The sequence below is a fragment of the Amborella trichopoda genome, chromosome 13, assembly GCF_054954075.1.
Source record: "Amborella trichopoda isolate Santa Cruz 75 chromosome 13, AtrichopodaSantaCruz75HAP2 v2.0, whole genome shotgun sequence".
In the NCBI taxonomy this organism is placed as follows: Eukaryota; Viridiplantae; Streptophyta; class Magnoliopsida; order Amborellales; family Amborellaceae; genus Amborella; species Amborella trichopoda.
The window spans coordinates 1,670,564-1,693,422 of NC_142348.1; the positions used below are offsets into that span (position 1 = coordinate 1,670,564).

Here is a 22,859-nt window from a genome sequence, read left to right on the forward strand (position 1 = left end):
ATCGAGTCTAGAAGGAAACTCTCTACAAAAGAATCGGTAATTTTGCACAGAAAAATGATGGCTCTCTACCGTAAGAGTTCGAACCGCTGATTCACCCATCCGAATCAATTTTTAGCTAGTTCACCGTATTTTCTCTACGGTAAAACGACAAGGTAACCCGGTGGTTCGACCAATTTTTTGATGCTCCATTCGGGTCCCGGATATGTTAAAAAAAAAGTTAGCGCCTGGGATGAACGATGTCCCACCGATCCGGATTTTGAAACGTAGGTCTCTCCCTAGCACTGTTAACCTATCTTCTCTCTGTAGCCCATTCTCTCTTGCCCGATTCAGTCCTCTCTTATTCTATCTCCACACCCCTCTCCCCAGCCTGAACTGAGAGTGGCACCATTCTTCTGAACTGAAGCCCCACCTCTATACGCATTTTTTCTTCTTAAAAGCCCCTTTGCAATTTCGATGAATATTCATGGTTTTCGCGTAAATTTCTTCTTTCTTTTTGTTTTTTTGCAGGTGAGTGATATAAAGAATCATGGAGGCCTGAACTCAATCGAATGCCTGAAAAAAAAAAAGTTGGAACTAAAATAAAATCAAAGAAGGACATGATTTGAGGGAGAACAAGAAATTTAGGGGAGTAGTTTATATTTGGAAAGTAAAATGGAGTTTTCTCTGTAAAATTAAATGGCATTTTCTTTACAAAATTGAATTTTGTCCATCCAAATTATTGTTTTTTTGAAGGTTAATTTTATCAAGGAATTTATGGCCTGGTTTCTTCTCTATCAACGTTTACACTCGGCTGAAACCATGATTCACCCACTCCTCCTCTTCTGCCTCAAAACCCTAGTTTCTTCTTTCCCTCCTCCAAAATCCCTAGTTTCCCATTTCCATTGTTCTATGAGAACCCCAATGTTGCAATTTTCCTCCTCTGCCTCTGCAATTGGATCACCAGCTCGAGTTCAGAAGCTCATTGCCTCTCAACCGGACCCTCTCCTGGCCTATGAAATCTTCGACCTAGCTTCTCGGCAACCAAACTTCACGCCTTCTTACTCCTCTTTTCACTCTCTCATTCTCAAGCTCGGTCGCCATCGCCAATTTTCTTTGATGGAGAAGCTCATTTCCAAGCTCAAATCGGAAGGTCGCCCGGTGACTCCTGGTCTCTTCTCTGATGTGATCACCATCTATGGCGATTCAGGTATGCCTGATCAATCTGTGAAGACCTTCTTTAAGATGCTTGAATTTCAATGCAAGCCTGTGGCCAAGCATTTCAATGCGTTAATTTTGGTGCTAGTTGAGCATAATCGTGTACAAGTGGCTTATTCATTGTTTAAGGATTTGGAGAAGTTTGGTATCTCTGCAAATACAGAGACATTCAACATATTGATGAAGGCTTTTTGCTTTTATGATAAACTTAGTATTGCTTATAAGCTCTTTAACCAGATGTTTAAGCAAGGCCTGGTTCCTGATGTGGAGTCCTACAGGATTTTGATGCAGGGTTTGTGTAGAAAAAGCCAGGTTAAAACTGCTCTGAACTTTTTCGATGACATGATGAACAAGGGTTTTGTACCAGATGCTTTGAGCTATAATACTTTGTTGAATAGTCTGTGTAGGAAAAAGAAACTTAGAGAAGCTTACAAAATGCTTTGTCGAATGAAGGTGAAGGGATGCAACCCTGATATTCTCCATTACAATACTGTGATCACTGGTTTTGTTAGAGAAGGTAGGGCCTCTGATGCTTGTAAGGTTCTTGAAGAGATGCCCTCCAATGGGTGCTTACCAAATTCTCTGTCTTATAGAACGTTAGTTGATGGGCTTTGTAAAGAGGGGAAGCTTGTTGAGGCCAAGCATTATTTGGGGGAGATGATTTGTAAGGGTTTTATGCCTCATACATCTTCACTGCATTTTTTGGTTGTTAGGATTTGTGGTGGGGGGAAGATTGATGAGGCTTGTGAGATGGTTAAGGCTGCCGGTAATATTGGCATGGCACCACATGCCAAGACTTGGGAGCTGGTTATGCAAAGAATCTTTGATGTTGATGAGGTGAGAATTGAGGCAATTTTGAGGGAGGTTGTAAAAAGGGAGTTTAATTTTGTATGACAAATTTAGAAAAATTTTCATCTTGAAATTAAAAGAGAAAAAGAAAGGCAAAATAATCCTACCCGAGACCTATAATTTGGAGTTGCTTGATGTTGATTGGTTTGAAGGCCAAAAAATTATATTTTAAAGCCATGATTTTGGGTTGCTTGGAAATGGGCGTTGATTTCTTTTTATACTTCAACAAGCTATGGCAATTCACAAGATATTATATTTTGAAGCTATAATTTGGGGGTCTTTCGAAGGCCAAAAACTTCTATGCTACAGATACTATTTGGGGTTGCCTGGAAAAGGGGTGTTGAACAGTTATGGAAAAAATTATCTGTTGGAGAATATGATCTAGGATTCTTTAAAATGGCTGTTGATCGGTTTTGAAAGCCAGAAAGTCTATTCTTGGAGCTATGATTTGATGTTGCTTGAATACAATTGTGTGCACAGGTATGGTTGCTGATCAGCCTTAAGTCCCTCTATGGCGTAGCCTCCTGACAAGACTATGGCTTCTGTACATAATAAAATCAACATATTACATATGAAACCATATATTATGCCACACTTTTGATATCTTGTTGAATTTTGTTTGTGGATTTTGTATGTTGGCCTTTGATTTGGTCGAATATTACTTTCTTATATGAATTGAATCCTCTCCCTCACTTTCTATTCATTGGATTTGTGTTAACTTATTGGCATTTACCTCTACACTCTTGATGTTGGTGTTGGTTTTAGTTGTGAGAGAGAGAAAATACAAGCTAGGCACAAACTAAATTTGTGCCTAACAAGGCAATATACTCTAATTTTGTCAAACGAACAATAATAAATGTCAAATCTATAAATATTCTCAAACAATCAAACATAATAAGAAAAAACATATTAGGATCATTTGTAGCTTAGAAATATGGGAAGCCAACAAACATTTTATCCAGATTTTCAAATTTTGAGAATGGAGCTGGGGTCGTGGTGGTCGCACCACGTGAGCCCCAGCTAAGGTCTAGGCTTCTATTTTTACCTAACACCTTCGAAAACCACTAACAATTTAAAAAACAGGTAGGTGCCTATATCCTCATTGAACTACCCAAAAAAAGAAGAAAAGATTTTCAAATTTTTGAATATTCAAACTTCTGTTTGATCAAACAGGCTGTTAAGCTACTGGGCAACAATAAAAAGAGATGGTCTTGATATCAATGTCACCCAACAAATTCTTTTCATATTTTCATTAATTAACACTCCCTTTGGTTATTTATCCTATAAATATTGGGAAGAAGAATAACCAAACAGTGAGGATTATGCTCAGGCGAAGCGCCAAAGCTCCGTGAGTAAGAGAGGAAACCCTACTCCGTGGCATTTCTCTCTTTTCAAAATTCTATTTTCAGTACAAACCCTAAATGTGCCTATCTCCTTCTTCTCTACACTAAAATGCTTTGCATAGCCGCTTTTTGCAATTCTTCGCAATGTCAATTGCTTGTTATTAGCTGATAAAGAGCTGGAAATCTGAGAATGTTAGCATTAAAAGCTTTATACTCTTTTGCTTCTTCGTTTCCACTAAAGAATTTGGAAAAGGAACTAGTCGTGTCTGATCCTACCTTCCAACAAGTGATCCAAGGGTAACGTTAGTTTATTGTGATTTTGACTATATAAGCTTTGTATTTGACACAATGTTTTTTTTAGATTACTGTGGAATTTGTAATTCATGAGCATTTAGTTGCATTTGTTAGTTTTTTGTTACATCTGGTTGAATTGTTCAATGTGTATTTCTATACTCTTGCCCACCCCAAATAGTTGGGATAAAGCTTGGATGATGATGATGTATTTTTGTACTCTGTTCTGTTTTTTGACGAAAATGAGTGTTCTAATATGTGTATTTTGGTTGTAAACTTGGTCGAATCTGTTTGCCCAGTAGCCCACGCTAATATTTGAAGATATTATTGTTCTCTTATGCATATTTTTGTCTTGTTTTAGCCACAAACTGAACTAGTTTCAGAATAGGTTTTTTTTTTTAGATGAATTAGTTTTACAATAGGTTATAGTTTTAGAATAGGTTACTGTTCTCTTATGAACATTCTCTTAACTGTTCAATCTGCCAATTGTGCTAAATTTTGAAAAGGTTGGTGTTAACTTATGCATATGATGCTGTAGCTGTTTAATTTACACCTACTAAATTCCAGTGGCCTCATATTTTCTTTTTGGTTATTTGAATTGTAAGTACATGTAATCTCAAATAAAGTAATCTGATTTTGGAGACGAATGTGTTTGTGCATGTCACTGAGACTGATGTGTGTCTGCATGTGGTGTCTCTCTCTCTCTCTCTCTCTCTATATATATATATATATATATGGGCAAACTTTCTATGCTTCCCCTACAGCATAGAAGTTCTATCCTTCCCCTTATCCAACCCTCCATTCTGAATGGAGGGCTAAGATTGCTCCAATCACAATGTCATGTCTCTACGCTATATTATTTTTAATTTTTTTTCTATAAACTATTTTGACACTAAAATTTGGACGTCCATTCTTCTATTAAACTCGCACTAGCGAAAAATATAAAAAAAATATTTTCGATAAAATAAAATAACCAAAATATGCACACACACTTAAATACATATACATACACACATGCATGCATGCTGGTAAACAGGGCAAGTATTTCCTAATCCAACAGACTGTAAAATTAATAGTTTATTGTTTCATCACATTCCCATTGGAATGATGGATGGTGAAGGAAGAGAGTGGGAGCTACCACAAGAGTCTTGTTGTGTTCTGGTGGGTCGTAACCTCTCTTAATAACCATTCATCATTTCAATAGCAGTTGCCCTCTATATGTACGTGTGCGCATATGTTAGTATGTATGTATGTATGTCCATATTTTTGTCTAGGTATATATTTATTTATGTGTATATGTGTGTGGTTATATGTATGTATGTATATATGTTTTATTGCTTTTATATAAACCTGTTTGTATACATAAGCACATTTAAATTTTTGAATTAAAAGGATTAGTCATTCACATTCATCTATTGCAAGCTTGGTGCACGTTCAACCATGAAGATTTTTCCTTTTTTAAATCCTGGTCAGTACTTGAAATTATCTTGTGATTTTTTTGTTTACTCTGTCCTGTTTCTTAGCTTATTCTTTGATTGATTGAGTCAACTATTCTGCAACAACTTTTATTAATGTGTTTGGTTTATGTAGGAACATTGGGCTTGTCAAAGAGTGCTCAGACTAAGCCAATATTTATTCAAGGTGCTTTTGGTGAGTAAAGTTTCTTACCTGAACAAAAAAAACTAGTTCTATGATTATTAATGTTGTTTTTTATTTTCTGCTGCTGATGCTATACTGGATTATGACCAAAAGAGAATTTTGAATTGTTTCTTATTTATGTTACATGGAATCGTTATTTTAGATCATTTATAGAAATATAACGAATGTGTAAAAGCTGCCTCGAATCCAACAATAAACAAGAAGAAATAGTAGTAAGTAACTGGTAACATGTTTCGGTTCTTGATATTGCTTCAGGGTGATGCTGAATCAAAATCCGTTAATATTAGATTACCTTTGAAATGAATCTTGTTAGACTCATTTAAAATGAAGAGGGACATTTGGTTTTCTCTGAAGTAGGAGAAGAATTAACTACTGATTTCTAATCATAAAAAGAAACGTACCTGGTGAATCACAAGTAATTTTTTTTTTATTTAGGAGAATGAGATCCAACCTAGAGGACTCAATTACTGTTCCACTACATTGTTAAAGAAATCCATGTAGTTTTGGGAAAGTTATCAATTGCACGTATTATCATCAGGTGTTAATATCATGCTGGAAAGGAGTTAAGACCCTGGATATTAGTCCATTATTTGCTGGCTCATATGGCTGTGATTTGTTTAGGTCAAGGACAGTTATTTATATTACTTTTTGGGTCAGTATTACTGGTGCGTGTAGCTTGAATCTCATCGTTCATTTACTCTCTCTGTTCTACATAAGGCAATGCCTAACCATCGCTTTTAAAGATTGCCTATGCTGTGTTTGATGGGTTGAAGACCTTTTGTCTTCATAGGTTCCAGCCGAAGTAATCTGGGTTATTCTTTAGGTTATACAAGGTATTTGATCCTTGGCTAGTGCTAATCTACATCCCAAGATTGTAGTTCAATTATGTATTTATTCGTCGAGTGAGTATATATCAAGGCTAGTGCTTACCAAAGTTCTATTTCTTGTTGAGGAGGTTGAGGTTCACAACCACATGCTTCCTCTCAATATTTTCTTCTTGGCTGCTTTTGTCTAATTTGTTATAGGAAAAGTATACAATGAGACCATTTACCTTTAGTTCAAGGTGGTCATAATTAATTTTGACCATTGAACATGAAATTGGGTGGCATTTATTTCATTGACCAAGCTCAAAATAAATTTTTTTGAACTTTGTGACACACAAGCTATCAGATTTCACATCGAAGGGTTATAGGTAATTGTGACCTCCTTATACCTAAAGTAAATGGTCTCATTGTATACATTCCCTTTGTTATAATGTGATGTCTTGCCTGCTATCAGATTGTTATGCAATTTGTGGATAAAAAAGTAAGAAACACAAATGTAATATTTTCAAACTTGGAAACATGTCATACTTCCTTTGACATCCACATGATCAGTTTCTAAATAGACCATGGCAAAAGGGCTTGATTGACATCTGCTTTGGAAAAGTCAAAACATCCTCCCTTTGTAAGGGACAATGCTTTCTGCTGCCTTTAAAATGAAAAATTCGCATGAAGACCATTTGCAAGTACTTGTCCAGATTCTCTTATGTTTCTTCGATGCCACATCTTTTTCAACTTCTGCTTTTTGTAGGTACAACATATTTGATCTTAGAGGTGTGCAGGAAGCTGAGAACTATGAACTAGACTCTAATTTCATGAGATTGTGAATATATATATATATATATATATATATATATGGAAAATCTTCCTCTTAGCCCAAGGACTAATAGGAATATATGAGCCCAGCGGTCCAGATTGAATTTGGGCCATTCTGACGATCACGGATGCCCGATAGTGTTTGAATTTTAATATTTTTTCTACAAGTCCAAATCACTTGAAATTTTATACGTGTGTTCATAAAAAATAGGCAAATCTTCGAAAAATATCAAAAAATATTTTATATGAAATAAAATGACCAAAATACCCCCATAAAGTTTTAGAGATATTTTGGTCAATTTGTTTTTTACGGATTATTATTTTTATATTTTTATTAGGTGCGGCTTGTTGAGAAGAACACATGTCTAAAATTTCAAGCGATTTGGATTCGTAGAAAAAAAATTAAAATTCAAACACGAAATGATGTCGTGACCATCAGATTGACCCACATTCAATTTGGCCTGTTGGACTCATATCTTCCTGTTAACAGTAGTATCTTATATATATATATATATATATATATATAAACAAAATCACAAGAGAATATTCTTAAATATTCAAATCAAGTAGTACTTAAATAGTCGACAAATTGACAGTGCTGTAGATCCGGGCCGAAGTTGGTATCAGAGCCATACAGTAGAACTGTCTAAACAGTGGAACTGTGTAAACATTTCAACAAGTTTCCTGTACTAAATAAGTTTTAAGAGATAAAGTTACATTCTTACTTACAGAAACTAAGTTAGATTTGCCACCAAGAAAGTTGGTCCGAGAGTTAAGTCAAGAGACAAGTGAAAGCCTATTGCAAAGTACCGCCAAGGCCAGAAAGAGCCGCTTAGGGAAAACGCTAGGCCACTGAATGTCCAGATTGTCATTATCCGAAACCTACGGATGGCAAATCTAATAAGGAATCTGACAAGTTAATCTGCATCTTCATCTCAAAAACTTAGGGTAAAAAATAAGGAACAAATAATCATCAATGATATTGAAGAAAATATCCAGAATTGGAACATTCCAAAAGTACCAATCCATGACATTTATAATAAAGGATCATTTAAATTTAAGATGGGTTATGCCATCAAGACAGTAGAAGAAAGTTTGTCGGTTACTCAAAACCAAGAAGACTTTCAACTACTATCAAAGAAAGTTATTGAAAAACACAAAGAAAATAATTACAAATATTTACATATCGGTTTAATCCAAATAGCCGTGAAACCTTTGACCCGTTTAGGGTTGAACACCTCTGTGCTTGTATGCCTAAGAGATACAAGACACAATATTTTTACAGACTCGCTACTTGGCATGGTTGAATCCAGCTTCTGTAGTGGTCCAATATATTTTAATTGTTTTCCTAATTTTTTTGTTTCTTTAACTGACCCAAACATTTTAGATATACTAACGATAAATCTAAAAACCAATGGCTTTAATATGATCCAAGGTTCTCAAAACCTAGCAATAGATTATAGAATATACTATAAAGTCATGAATACTTTATGTCCAAATATTATGAAAATTGATCAAAAGGATCAAACCATACTATTCCAAACAAATATGGACAAATCTAATATAATTGTTCCTAAGACAATAAAATGGTCTGATATTATTTTACCACAATCATGGGCCTTACAAAATGCCAATCAACCCCAAGAAATTCCTCAACATCATATTCCTAATCAAATAATTGAACATCCTGATGGTAATATTGAAATAAAATTTCAACAATTACACGTACAAGATGATATTAATATTAATAGAAAAAGGAATATAAAAAATAAAATACCAAGTAGAAAATCCTATTCTAATAATCCAAAGGTTATAATATTACCTCCTCCTACTCAATCTTCTTCATCAATACCCAGTTCAGAGTTACAATTTCAAGGAACACGAAGAACAACAGATCATGTTGTGATTCCTACATATACTCCTGAATCTAATATAACAAATACTACTGAACCCAGTATAGAAGAATTATAAGATTTCCAAATATTAACCTTACAAATAGAAGATGATAATTATAACGATGATCAATATTCAGATGAATATATAGCAGCTTATTTAGCAGCTAAATTAGAAAGGAAAAGGAGAAAAGTAAATAAAGATATTATCAAACAAGATTATTTATCTGAAGAAAATAAACATATTAGAGAATGGTATTTAACAACATTTCAACCTAGATTACAAGAATTAATGCATAAAAAATATAATAAATTCCTGAAAAAAGAAAGATTACAGAAAGGATTTTTTATATGGTTAAGGGAAATATGTATTCAATACCATATTACTATTCCCTCATTTGATAACATTCAAACAATAGAAGAAAAAACCTATATTAGTACGGATGGTACTACCACAGCAAGTATACACCATCCTGAAAAGAGTCTAATACTCAAAGCAGCCATCCCAGTCAAGGATGAACCTGCACAGCCTCAATCACTATATGATATAGTAGCCACTCCTTATAAAATCTTACCCAAAGAGCTTGGTAAGAAACAGGAATTAATTCCTCATATTGTAGAACAGAATAATTATACAAATTTATATATGCAATCTTTAGGAAGACAAGCAGAAAGAATTGTTTCAAAAGAAAAGCCTTCTGCTACACACATTCCTAAATCAGTTTTGTTCAAACCACCTCCAGAATTAAATAAAAATAAATTTCACATTGGAGACAATAACAAATCCCTCATGGATCAATTAATATCAAAATTATCTCAGTTAGATATTAAAGGAATACCTTCTCCCATAATAACTATTCCTCCTTCAAATATGCAAACACCTGAGTCTTCTGACAAAGGCAAAGCAATATTACCTGAGCATGAGACAATGATGCTTCAGGAAGAAGAACCAATTATAGAAGATACTATCCAGAATCAAGAAAAAACATTTATGGATACTACCCCTATTTCTGAAACCATAAATAGAATAGCTTATGGTAAATATTGGAAACCAATAACAGCTTTACCATATCACAAAAGACCCACACCTGTTGACATACAAATGGAAGAAGATGCCATACAACAGGCAGTATCATACTCAGGAAGATCAATAGTAAATTGGCAAATAGATGGATTATCTGAATTAAAAATATTAGATGTCATGAGGCATATGACAATGTATGCTTCTGCAAATAAAATGGCAGGCAACCCTGATCAAGAGGTTGCGAAAACAATAGTCAATGGATTTATCGGTTGGTTAAGAGGATGGTGGGATTTCTATGTAGACGATGAAACTAAACACAGAATCCTCAATAATACTAGACAATGGACTGGACGAAATGAACAAAACCAAGAAATAATATATACAGAAAGTGATGCTGTCAATACATTAATATATACCATTACATTACATTTTGTGGGAAGTACCGCCTTACTAGCAGCAAGATCAGAAGATCTGCTATCTAATTTACGTCGTCCAACCCTATCTCATTATAAATGGTATAAAGATGTATTTTTCTCAATATTATTAATAAGAGAAGATTGTCAGCTAGACCACTGGAAAGAAAAGTTGATAGCTGGTCACCCATATTTATTCGCTGAAAAAGTCAAAGAAAGAGTAAGGAAGAAACATAATGGAATTATTGTCTATTCATCATATACACTCGGAAAACTCTCCGCAGAAATATGTGCTGAAGGTTTAGCCTTATGTACAGATATGAAGTTAAAAAGACAATTAGATAAACAAAAAATCACTAAGCGCAAAGAGCTTGGTGACTTTTGTGAACAATTCGGTTATTACCTTGATAAAAAAAATATGCCTGAGAATTTATATAAGAAAAAGAAAAAACATAAAAAGGAAAAATACAAATCTAAAAATAAAGACAAAGATAGGAAATATTATAAACAATCTAAAAGGAAATTAATCAATAAATTTTTTCCCAATACAAAGAAAAAGAGAAAATTACCAGTATGTTATAAGTGTGGTAAAGTAGGACATTATAAACATCAGTGTAAATTAAAAAAGAAAATAGAATCATTAAATTTAGATGATACAATTAAATCTAAAATATATACTATATTCAATTATAATTCTACATCCTCTACTTCTTATGATTCTTACATCGATCAAATCCAAGATGATGATCTCATATGGACAGACTCCTCTGACTCCACAAATGAGTCAAATACAGATTCATCTAGCTCAAAGGATGACGCTTGTAGTTGTCCAATATCAACACATAATGTTCACACACTTACCCAAGAAGATAATTTCATTTTAGACATTATTGATAAAATTGTTGATCCAGATGAGAAAAGATCTGTTATCAACCAATTCATTGCTATTACCAAAAATAAAGCAAAATCACCTCCTATCCATAAAACTCCCGATGAATATAATTTTTCCTCCATAATGAAAAGAGTAAGTAATCAACACACTTCTCAACAAAAAGAACCTACCATTTCAGACCTTAAAAAAGAAATTAAAGAAATAAAGACTGAAATAGTTCAATTAAATAATAGAATTAAATCATTGGAATTACAACAAATGTCTCAATAAGAGTCAGATACAGATGAAATAGAATTTGATGAATTATTAAATTATGATCCAAATCAATCATTAGAAGTCCCTGAATCTTCTGAAGCCAAAATAATACCTATTCCCTCTGTAAATTTAATTCATTATGTATTAAAATAATACCACTACAGAGGCTGGATTCAACCATGCCAAGTAGCGAGTCTGTGAAAATATTGTGTCTTGTATCTCTTAGGCATACAAGCACAGAGGTGTTCAACCCTAAACGGGTCAAAGGTTTCACGGCTATTTGGATTAAACCGATATGTAAATATTTGTAATTATTTTCTTTGTGTTTTTCAATAACTTTCTTTGATAGTAGTTGAAAGTCTTATTGGTTTTGAGTAACCGACAAACTTTCTTCTACTGTTTTGATGGCATAACCCATCTTAAATTTAAATGATCCTTTATTATAAATGTCATGGATTGGTACTTTTGGGATGTTCCAATTCTGGATATTTTCTTCAATATCATTGATGATTATTTGTTCCTTATTTTTTACCCTAAGTTTTTGAGATGAAGATGCAGATTTACTTGTCAGATTCCTTATTAGATTTGCCATCCGTAGGTTGCGGATAATGACAATCTGGACATTCAGTGGCCCAGCGTTTTCCCTAAACGGCTCTTCCTGGCCTTGGCGGTACTTTGCAATAGGCTTTCACTTATCTCTTGCCTTTACTCTCGGACCAACTTTCTTGGTAGTAAATCTAACTTAGTTTCTGTATATATATATATATATATATATATATATATATATATATATATATATATATATATATATATATATATATATATATATATATATATATATATATATATATATATATATATATATATATATATATATATATATATGTATATGTATAAATAAAAAAAGATCGGGTGCGCAGCCTAGCTTAAATAAGCTAAATGCGTCAACGGCCCAGATTGAATCTGGGTCGATCTGACGATCACAGATGTCCGGTAGTGTTTGATTTTTAATTTTTTTTTCTGTAAATTCAAATCACTTAAAATTTTAGACGTGTGTTCATAAAAATAGGTGAATATTTGAAAAATATTTAAAAAATATTTTACATGAAAAAAATTGACCAAAATACCCTTATAAAGTTTTGAGGGTATTTTGGTTAATTATTTTTTTACGGATAATTTTTTTTATATTTTTATTAGGTGCGCCTTGATGAGAAGAATATACACCTAAAGTTTCAAGTGATTTGGATTTGTAGAAAAAAAATTTAAATTCAAACACTACGGGACATCTGTGATCATCAGATCAGTCCAGATTCAATCTGAGCCATTGACGTATTTAACTTATCTAAGCTCGGTTGTACACTTTAACTTATATATATATATATATATATATATATATATATGAAAAATGCTGAGATTAGCCCACTAGCTCAGCTGAACGCAACGATCCAGATACAATCTGGACCGATCTGACAATTACGACTTCATTTCGTATTTTAATTTTAATTTTTTTTTTTACGAATCCAAATAATTTGAAATTTTGGATGTGTGTTCTTCTCATCAAGGAGCACCTAATAAAAATAATTCAAAAGAAATAAACTAATCAAAATACCTCCGAAACTTTCAAGGGTATTTTGGTCAATTTATTTTGTGCAAATCATTTTTTTGATGTTTTTATTAGATTCTCCAATTTTTTAAGAAAATACGTCTAAAATTTTTAATTATTTGGATTTTTAGAAAAAAATTAAAATTCAAATAAGAAATTAAATCATGACTGTCAGATCAGTCCAGATTCAATCTGGGCCGTTGGACTTATGTGCACACGTTTGTTCATATGAACTAGTGGGCTAATTTCAGTATTTTCCTATATATATATATATATATATATATATATATATATATATATATATATATATATATATATATATATATATATATATATTATTCATCTTCTTGCTTAGTGGTATCTCTCTTTTGCCTAATTGTTCAAATTGGTTTCAGAGTCTCATTCCCGATTCTCCTAGGTTAGGGTTATTGAGCTCAGGTACTTCTTTGCAATGGCGATTAAGCCCCCTTATTGGTCTTTGGGCACTTGCAAAGGTCAAATTTCTCCAATTGGGGCACCCAACTGCAATCTTGGAGAGGCCTTGATCATCGATAAAGGGTTGTCCCAACGAGAGAGAGAACTTCAAGATCAGGTCACTCGAGAACAATGACAGAGTTCCCCTTGCAACTTTGGCCAAGCTAGGCTTATCACGTCTTATTGGGGGATATATCAGCTTTCTTAGGCCTCTTGTTGGGCCCTTTTCTTCTTCTTCCTCTCTTTTTGTTGGATATGTTTAACAGTGAGAGGTCAAGGCATCCACCCCCCTAAACGCGCATGCCGCAACCAAATTTCCACCTTCTTTTGTTTTTTTCAATCTCTTACTTTTGGTCCACCCTTCCTTTGACTGCATTGGGATTGCATCGGTTGGATTAGTCATTGTGAATTATTCACTGCTATTTCCTTCTTCAGACTTCGGGGGAATTCTTCCGTGATCACCTTCTTCTCTCAAATCATTTCTTTTATAAAATACATTATTGGCCAACAATTTCAATAGTATGGACTAATTCTTGTGGTAAAGGCATTAGTTGGGATCATGCTTTTAAAAGTGCTGATCTGGGTTGGAATTGCTCGATTTGGCTCCGTTTTTAAGGAGACCGGTTCAGTTTTTTCATAAATCCCTATTCTCAATTTTTAAGGAGATGGCTCTAAAAACAATCTCCAACACCGAAGTAAGACACTCCGTTTTTAAGCAGACCAGTTCAGTTTTTTCAGTCCGCTTGCGCAGTTCAATTCTAAATCCCTGTTCTTGTTTTTTTTCCTTTTTTTAATTCTCATAAAAAATACATTTTAAGGAAAAGTTGGGTCAACCGATGTAAGACGCCCTTAAAAAAATCCATTGAAAGAGGTTGCTCCAATGCTTAAAAAGTCCTCAAATTCATCAATCTCAAGGTTATGGATACTAAAAAATAGAAAAAAAGACGGATTTCAAGCCATAAAATAATCCACCTTGTAATCCAACATCACGAATATCCAGTTTCAAAGTTTTTCATTATGTATAAATATGCTCCATCTGTATTATTTTTGGAGCTCTAAATTTTATAGTTGGGGGTGACGATAGATTTTCATGCCATCACAAGGCCTCCAGCACCAAAACTACATGTTTTCATATACTTTTGAGGTGCGCCATTCTTCAATAGTATGAGATATACAAACCTCACCCTACATTAGAAGGACTGAGAAAGGTTCAAGAGGGAGTACTCTAGGTCTAATTACTCTTATCTCTCAAGTGCAAAAAGGCTTTTCGTCACAAACGAATTGTTTGAGAAAGTTTGTAGACAGCCGTGAAAAAAGAATGGAATTCTCAATAATGTTTAAAAAATTTACATTTCCAAATTAAATAGGATAACAACAAATATGACAGGATTACAAAAGAAAAAAAAAGGTTTAGGTAAAACCAAAAAAGACATCATACATTAAAAAGCAGGGAAAAAATATTAAACGGAAACAAAGTTTGCAAATAAGACAAATTAAAACCCTGGCAAAAGAGAGAGATCAACAATTCCTCTAGGAAGCTCTGCAATACTCTTAAGAAGAGCAAGCCTATTCTTCCGGATATTTTCATCTTCCTACACCAGCAAATGCAAAATAGTGCTTCAACAATAATTCAGAGAGAGAGAGAGAGAGAGAGAATCACCATAAGCTATGCACTGGAGAGAGGGATAGGGAGAGGGAGGTAGGAGGCTTACCACCATGACAAAAACATTGGTGAAGAAGTCCTCCAAAGGCTGAATAAGAACCATGGATGTCTCCACAAACTCCTCTACATCTACACCTGAAACGCCCAAAAATTGAACAAATTATCAAATAAGAGTCATCTCTTAGATGAAAACAAAGAAAATACTGACTAATCTAACCACAAAGCAAAGGAGAATACTTTTTATTGACTGAGACATAGAGAGAGAGAGAGAGAGAGAGAGAGAGAGAGAGCGAGGCGACAATAGTACCTGGGCGAATTTTGGATTTTATAGCTTGGAAAGCACACCAGAGACCTCTTTCTGCATCAGTCTCAAACAAGGCCTCACTCACCTGCAAGATCCAACCCAAAGCTTGAAGCATATATATGGTGAAAAGAGACTAGAATTCCTGGGAAAAAATTAACAGAACTTTCAAAAGCCTTCGTTTTAGGAAATGTATACTACAAAAAATGCTTACTTTTGATATGTCACAATCACCTTTAACTATTAGATATATAATCAAACAACTAATGGACATTGTTATTGACCACATTCAAATTCAAAAAAAAAAAAAAAAAAAAAAAACGTCCGTGTGACAAGCCACTACCTACCCAATTTCACATCTAATAGGTAGATGCTTGGAAACAAGTTTGCCTGCGTAAACTAGTGGGAGGGCTCGCTATTCGTAACCTGAAGCTCACTAATCTAGCCCTTCTCTGTAAATGGTGGTGGAGGTTGGCCACCCAAGGAGACCAGCTGTGGCACCGAATCTTAACCCACAAATATCGCCTCACTCCTTCTAATTGGTCCATCCCCCTCAGGCTTGCCAAGATGATCTCAGGTTTCTGGAGGTCCATCTTTCATTCTATTCAATTCTTTAGGTCCTGTACCCATTTTCACCCCAGGGATGGAACCAACGTTAGATTCTGGCTAGACACTTGGATTGGCGATTCACCTCTTGCCACCCAATTCCCCTCTATCTTTTGTCTAGCCTCTCATCCCCCAGCCTCCATCCTGGACCTCTTTCCTACCTCGGCCTCTCCTAGAACTTGGAACCCGGACCTCTGTAGAGCCCTTCGAGAAGACGAACTCCCCAACTTTCTCTTCCTCTCCCCCCTTCCCTAGGGGAGATGACCAAATCATCCGGACTCTGGCCCCCTCAGGGTCCTTTTCGGTTTCCTCCCTCTACTATTCTCTAAATGGGACTGTTGCTTGGCACCCTGCCACCCCCAAAGCTTGGTGCTCCCTCATCCCACCCAGAAATCAGGTTTTCAATTTACTGGCCTGTTTGGGGAGTCCTAACAATTGACCAGCTTCAGAGGGGAGGTTTGCCTCTACCCAATAGGTGCGTGATGTGCCTCCAGGCTGAGGAAACCAATGCACATCTCTATATCCACTGCCCCGTAGCTGCTTCCATTAAGTGGGACTCTCTTGCTTTATTTCAGTGGGTTTGGGTCACACCCGAAAATGTTCCTCAATGCGTCAACTTTTCTTCTCGTCTCCCGCAGCCCCGTTCTGGGCCTTGCCTTGGAAAGCAACCGTGGCCGCCACCATTTGAAAGGAAAGAAACAACATGATCTTCAGGGGTCTCTTTGCCTCCAACCCCAGTATTAAAGCCACCATCCGCGCATCTGTCATTTTCTGGGCCACTAACCAGGATCATTCCTCCCTGCCTCCGACTTCCACTCCAACTGGGCAAACATCCTCAGCCACCGGCCTAGGACGGTGCCTCGCACGGCACTCCGGAGGCTCCCGGACAGGGGAGTCATCAAGCTCAACTTCGACAGGTTGTCGCTTGGCAACCCTGGCTCTGCAGGAATAGGCAGAATTTTCAGGAATGCCCAAGGTATTTCCCTATGCTACTTATCCTTGTCTATTGGATTTACCGACTCCATCGAGGCAGAAAGCCAGGCCCTACTTGAAGGTCTTAGGAGTTACAACCACTACTGAGGTCCCCTCCTAGTCGAAGGGGATTCCCAGAACGTTATCTTTTGGGCGTCTTGCACTTCCCAACCACCATGGAGACTCTGGTAACTGTGACGAAATCCGTGTTCTTTGCGGGCATATTCAGGTTTCATGGAGGCATATATCTAGAGAGAGGTAAACCAAGTTGCAGATGAACTCGCCAAACTCGAGGCTTCTTCAGTTGTTGGGCCTAGCCCTTAGTGCTCTGTTTTAGTTTTGGGGATTGTTTGTAACAGGGGTTTTTTTCCTTTCTTTTTTTGTTTTTGTTTTTTTTCGTTGATTGTTTCTGCTTGTGCTGTTCTCTTTTTGGGCTGCTTTTGTCACTTTTCGCAGTGACCTTTTTGTAACTCCCTTCGGGGCTCTTTTTGTTTCACTCTACTTCATCTATAAAGTGTTAACAGTATAAAAAACAAAGTGTAGAGTAGTTGTGACATTTATGCCGATGATAAACGGTCTTATAATATACAACCCCAAAAAAGAAAAATAGTATAAACTGGCCCTTATACACATCCTCATACAAGCAATATAAGCATGTAGCCATCTACCATGCAATACAAGCATACACACATAATACACATAAGGATAATACTGTCATGAGTTCATTATTGTTTGGAAGGTAGTTTGTTATAGCTACTAATAAACATGCATTCAATTTTTTAGTTTCAGTGAAGCATCACCGACTAAGAACTGGCACTCCTTAATGTATGAGTGTCTTTCTATATCAATATTCCAAGAGTTTTTTTTTTTAAATTATATGCATAGATTAAAAAGGCACCTCAAGGAGTAAACTGGGACTGAACCTAAAAGTTCCAAGGTATATCAGAGGCTCAAAATGCGGTACTCAGAAACTTGCAACTCAATTATTTTTAAAATGAAGATATAAAAAAAAAAAAAAAAACTGAGAAAAAGGGGAATGATCCAATGGGACCAGGTCCTACACCAACGAATCAGAAACTAAAAAAGAAGAAGAAACAAGGGAGTACCTAGAATCTCCTTCACTATCACTACATAGGCACGCATGTGTGCGCATATATATATATATATATATATATATATATATATATAGAGAGAGAGAGAGAGAGAGAGAGAGAGAGCTTAGATATTCTTCACTATCAATTCAAAATTTGGATGTCCTATGCTATAATTAGAATATATCAATGTCATTTTCAATAATTGTCAATTTCTACGTATAATATATATGGCAGGAACAAGGATTTTAACAGACCTCCCAATCGAAGACCAATTCTTTCCCTCGAATGATTCTTGTGGGCCGAGAATAAGCTTCTACAATCTTCGGCAGATGCCCACTTTTTGACAAGATCTCCATCTACATTAAAGAGAAAAAGACAATTTACCGTTCAAATATCAATACGACCATATTGTTATTCCATAGAACAAGCTAAACAACAAGACCTTAGAGGAAACACAAGCATTACATTTTAAAACTGTCGACAATGGAAATCACAAAAACATCCTCACCCAAGCAAAATCAATGTGACTGCAAAAACTTGCCATGACAAGCTTAGAAATCGGTTTGAAAGGGGTCAAACAGGCATATCATTGCACTCTTTTATCTGTCCTAGGGCCTCTCATGTTTTCAATTACATAACCAAAGCCTCTCTCTCTCTAACACACACACACACACACACACACTGCATGTGTGGTGCATGCATGTAGCATGGGACACTGTCTTTGTTCATGAGAACTCGTTAAGATCTCTAACAAACTCTTTGCGCTGCTGTTTCTCACTCTTCCTCTCTCTTCATTTGGCCACTAGACTCGATGAAACCAAAGTCGCCAAACAACGGCTTTAGTCATTCATCAAGCATTATACCCATCAACAAAAGATTGAAGCCAAATATAGATGATTCCAACTGCATACACATCAAGTACCACCCAAAGGTACCAACGGCTATATAGATGATTCATAACGAGGATTGAAGCCAAATAGCATCAAAAAACAAAAAATTGACACACTAATTGAAGAAGACAAGCTATGATTTTTCCATGCTATTAAAATTACAGTTACGAATAAAAAAAATTGTGATTATATGGGGAGCATAAAGAATAGTTTCTTACTTTCTTATTGGTTCATCTCGTATATAATACACCATTTTTCTTTTCTTTGATATTCATAAATGACTAATGTTGAACTAGACAATATTTCTCCTGATGTATGTGACAAGGGAAACAATATCTAACCTGCAGGTGTTAAAGTTCAAAGCTAACCTTCATTGCTGATTTTGCCGCGAGACACGGGCAATTGGCACGTTCTGATAGGACGGCACGGACAAGTTCAGCACTTATGTCTTTGTCTACCTGCCAATCAGCTCCAAGTGGCATAAATGTGCATGTGTGTATAATATACCACTACGCAATAATAGTATATTCAATTTTTTAATTTCCTTTGAGAGATCAATTTTCTGATTTTATTGTCAAAACAATAAAGGGGAATCACTAAAACAACACCCAATATTCCTCACAAAGCAATATCAGTGTTTTAGGTGATCCCAATGTCCCCCACCTCTCTCTCTCTCTGACTCACTCACTCACTCATTAAGCAACATACAAAAAAGAAAGAAGTTAGACTCCATGGGAGTTAGGGAGGAAGGGCATAACTGGGTCTAGATGGTTCTTTAAAAGACAATGAAAAAATGAGTAAAAGTAGATCATTGGTGTGACGAGAAAATACATACCAAAAATTGCTCCAATCTCCTTGTAATGAATTGAAAAGCCTAACGTATATGCCTTGGATAGGTCAGCAAAACAAACATCAAGAAAAAATACATTAACTAAAATGGTCAAGGAATGATCCTCACATCTTCTAGAACATGTGCATCAACAGGTATGGGTTGAACAGATGCTGCTAGAGTCAAAGCATTTCTAAGATCCAAATTTTTCTCATTTTCCACTAAAATTTGGACCTGCACCAAAATCAAAGCAACAGTAAAATTAGCTGTTATCTGTCAATATAATCAAAATCATTGTTAAAACTATAAAATTAGAATCAATTGATAAACTTATGAAAAATTGGCTGACAAAATTCCATCAGGTTACTCACAAGACCATATGAGATCCTCCGCAGACCAAAGGGATCGTTTGTGGAAGTTGGGTGACATCCAGCTCCATATAGACCAACAAGACTATCTAATCTATAAAATGCACATAAAGCATACATGCAAAAGTAGTGGAAGTCAGAGTCTGTTTGCATGGCTGTTTGAGGCAATGTATGGAAAATATCAAGTGATTGTACAGAAAAAAAAACAATCACTGAATGAGTAAAAAATGCACAAGAGAAGCTGTCTCCCATTAACTAAAAGGAATGCATGGGCAACTGACAAGAAATTCAAGCTCGTAATTGACCTGTCAGCAATAGCCAACACTATCCCTGCATCTGTCTTTGGAAGGACATCTCCAGAAAACCTAGGAAGTGCCATCTCAGATATTGCTTCTGAAACCTGCACAATAAGTGCATATTTACTCGAATTTTCTCAATGGAGTTGTAACTTTGAAAGTTATAAAATACAGTCTGGCAGATAAAGACAAATTATTTGAAAACTGAACTAATCAATCAATTACATGGGCACAATTTGGAAGATAAGACAAAACAGGAAAAACAAACAGTAGATTTCCTCCGCTTTTGGCATGGAATGCTCCATAAAGAGGGCAAGGCAATTATCAATTTGGATGTCTCTTAGTAGATATATGCAACTTCTAGGGGTCTTCACATTCGTAAAATTCAAGAAAGTCTGCATCTATGATATTAGCTATTCTGTAAGCAAGATGCTTGTATTTATCATGAACACAAGGAGAAACATTGTAGTTTTGACCCCTAAAAAACTCACTTATTTCATGGTAACCCCCGGCCTTTTATCCCTGTCAAGTGGCATTGAGAAGTCTATAAATATTTCATTCCACCTCCTCCAAATGTCCATACCCCCCTTTTTATTTAATCATCATTAAGTGCCCCAAACAAACTCCCAAATGACACTCACTTTATCTCTCTTCCCCCTTTATTTTTCATTTCTCAAAACCCAACCTAGCCCTTTGCACCCTTCTTCTCTCTCTTCACACTTGCGCTAATGGTAGCATGGAGCACATTGGTAGTGATTCATGTACTTTTGTGATTCACCAAAAAAAAAAACTGGGTTTATGGCAGTTTCGAAAAAAAAAAAAAAAAGGTTGGGTATAATGATTTTGAGAAGTAAGAAATAAGGAGGAAAGCGAGAGAAAGGACGTGAGAGTCATTTAAGAATTAGTTTGGGGCCCAATCAAGGATGGAAATAAAAAATATGACATGGACATTTGGAGGGGATGGAAATATTTATAGATTTCTTAATGCCGGTTGATAGGAATAAATGGTGGGGGGTTACCATGAAATAAGTTGGATTTTTAGGGGTCATAATGACATTCCCCCCTAAACACAGAAAAAAGAGAAAATAAAAAAAAAAATGAGACGCATGCAGTACACAAGCTGTGCTGCTTGGCACCTCAACCACCGGTTGCCACATGGACGATTGTGATGATGAATCGTTCCTCCTCTCAAGGAAACAGTGACAGACTTGAGCTTCCAAATGCTTCATCTCAATCGTTCAATGTGAGGCGCTGCAGCACACAGTTTGTCTACTACATTGCATCAGAGTATATTTCTCCGGAAAAAGAGAAAATGGTCAACGGATGATAATTTCATATAAAATAAGTCTCACACAAGAACAGATAGGGCTACAACGAACGGGAGTGATGCCAAAAATATTTTGGAAATGACTCTAAAGCTCTAACAAAAAATTTAGAATGGATCAGTGTTTGCAAAATTGAACCGGAATGGTTAACCGGACATGGGGCCGGAAGCGGTTTAACCGGCCTAACCGCTAAACCGGCCGATTCAACCATTCTAACTGGGAAAGTCTCAAGCGGTCAAAAAATTGTTGCAAAAAAAAATATATATATACAAAAAAAATCTACTGAAATATGAAAAGTATATAAAGAATGATTAAAACAACGCACATTCAAATGGAGTTGAAAATTAATGAAAAAATGGATTTTAAATAATCGATTTGTGCTTAAGGGTATTTTTAAAATTTTCTGAAAAATATGGGAAAATATAAAAGTGAGTATTAATGACCAAATTTTTTTTTAATATTTACCATAATGCAAAGTATTAAAAATGTCTTACAAACCAAATTCCTTATTTTTAAGATTTTATATACATTTTTTTTATTTTTTTTAAATGCCGGGCGATCACCAAGACCGCCCGAAACTGGAACCTACAAGGGGCCGGTTCCGATCTAACTGGCCAGTTACCGGTTAGATCGCCCGGTTTTTGTAACATTGGAATGGATAAAGAGGTGTCCATCATCTTTGTGCAAATTTGGACAAAAGCATGGCAATTGAAGGCCCCTACTAAATAATGCCCATTAGGAATTTGTCTTAAACGGCAAATTATCAGAAGTGGCCAATCTACATCAAGAGAGGCCACCACCAGATCCACATAGGCTTCTGAAGATATATCAATACTCCAACTGATTCAAACCTCCCAATTCTTTCCTCAAGACTCACTAGAATCAAAATCCCTGCTAGTCTAGGTGCTCGAGCATGCGACTAACTTGGAAACCTCAGCCTTCCATGGATGTAGCTTTAAATTTGCTTAGTTTCTTGACTTTCTTTTCTT

At 35.6% G+C, this 22,859-nt stretch overlaps 2 protein-coding genes across 22 annotated transcripts in view; one reads left to right on the forward strand and one right to left on the reverse strand.

Moving 5' to 3' along the window:
• The first annotated feature begins 20 nt into the window (after nt 1-20).
• LOC18428301 (pentatricopeptide repeat-containing protein At3g53700, chloroplastic) lies at nt 21-14,037 on the forward strand. 11 transcript variants are annotated; one of them, XR_016047872.1, is made up of 5 exons: nt 175-263; nt 508-2,523; nt 5,268-5,327; nt 12,048-12,177; nt 13,448-14,037. XR_016047872.1 is itself a non-coding variant. In XM_088856131.1 (5 exons), the coding sequence occupies exons 1-5, from the start codon at nt 454-456 to the stop codon at nt 13,468-13,470; spliced, it is 1,533 nt and encodes a 510-aa protein (XP_088712257.1). In that variant the 5' UTR covers nt 316-453; the 3' UTR covers nt 13,471-14,037. The 11 variants fall into 11 exon arrangements, 3 of the variants coding, with proteins under 3 accessions (XP_088712257.1, XP_088712259.1, XP_088712258.1); XR_016047874.1 differs by lacking the exon at nt 175-263 and adding an exon at nt 316-474 and having other exon boundaries at nt 733-1,186; XM_088856131.1 differs by lacking the exon at nt 175-263 and adding an exon at nt 316-474 and having other exon boundaries at nt 733-2,031.
• A 797-nt stretch (nt 14,038-14,834) lies between these two features.
• Nucleotides 14,835-22,859, reverse strand: part of EDD1 (glycine-tRNA ligase) — a 36,447-nt gene continuing 28,422 nt past the window's right edge. For all 11 annotated transcript variants that reach the window (XR_016047864.1, XR_016047865.1, XM_020663611.2 and 8 more), the window contains 9 exons: nt 20,555-20,649; nt 20,253-20,343; nt 20,011-20,115; nt 19,888-19,926; nt 19,421-19,510; nt 18,417-18,518; nt 15,497-15,578; nt 15,239-15,324; nt 14,835-15,118 (listed from right to left, as the gene is read on the reverse strand). Coding sequence is in view for 9 of the 11 variants with exons in the window: in XM_020663611.2 (XP_020519270.1) it covers nt 15,020-15,118; nt 15,239-15,324; nt 15,497-15,578; nt 18,417-18,518; nt 19,421-19,510; nt 19,888-19,926; nt 20,011-20,115; nt 20,253-20,343; nt 20,555-20,649 (789 nt within the window). In the remaining 2 variants the exon portion in view is untranslated. The remainder of the gene's footprint in view (nt 15,119-15,238; nt 15,325-15,496; nt 15,579-18,416; nt 18,519-19,420; nt 19,511-19,887; nt 19,927-20,010; nt 20,116-20,252; nt 20,344-20,554; nt 20,650-22,859) is intronic.

Excerpts from the sequence above, each read along its gene's own strand:
- LOC18428301 (XM_088856131.1), top strand. The coding sequence starts at position 454 with ATGAATATTCATGGTTTTCGC. Across the intron at positions 2,032-5,267 it reads GAATCTTTGATGTTGATGAG|GAACATTGGGCTTGTCAAAG; the intron begins GTGAGAATTGAG and ends TGGTTTATGTAG. Across the intron at positions 5,328-12,047 it reads ATTTATTCAAGGTGCTTTTG|GTTGCGGATAATGACAATCT; the intron begins GTGAGTAAAGTT and ends TGCCATCCGTAG.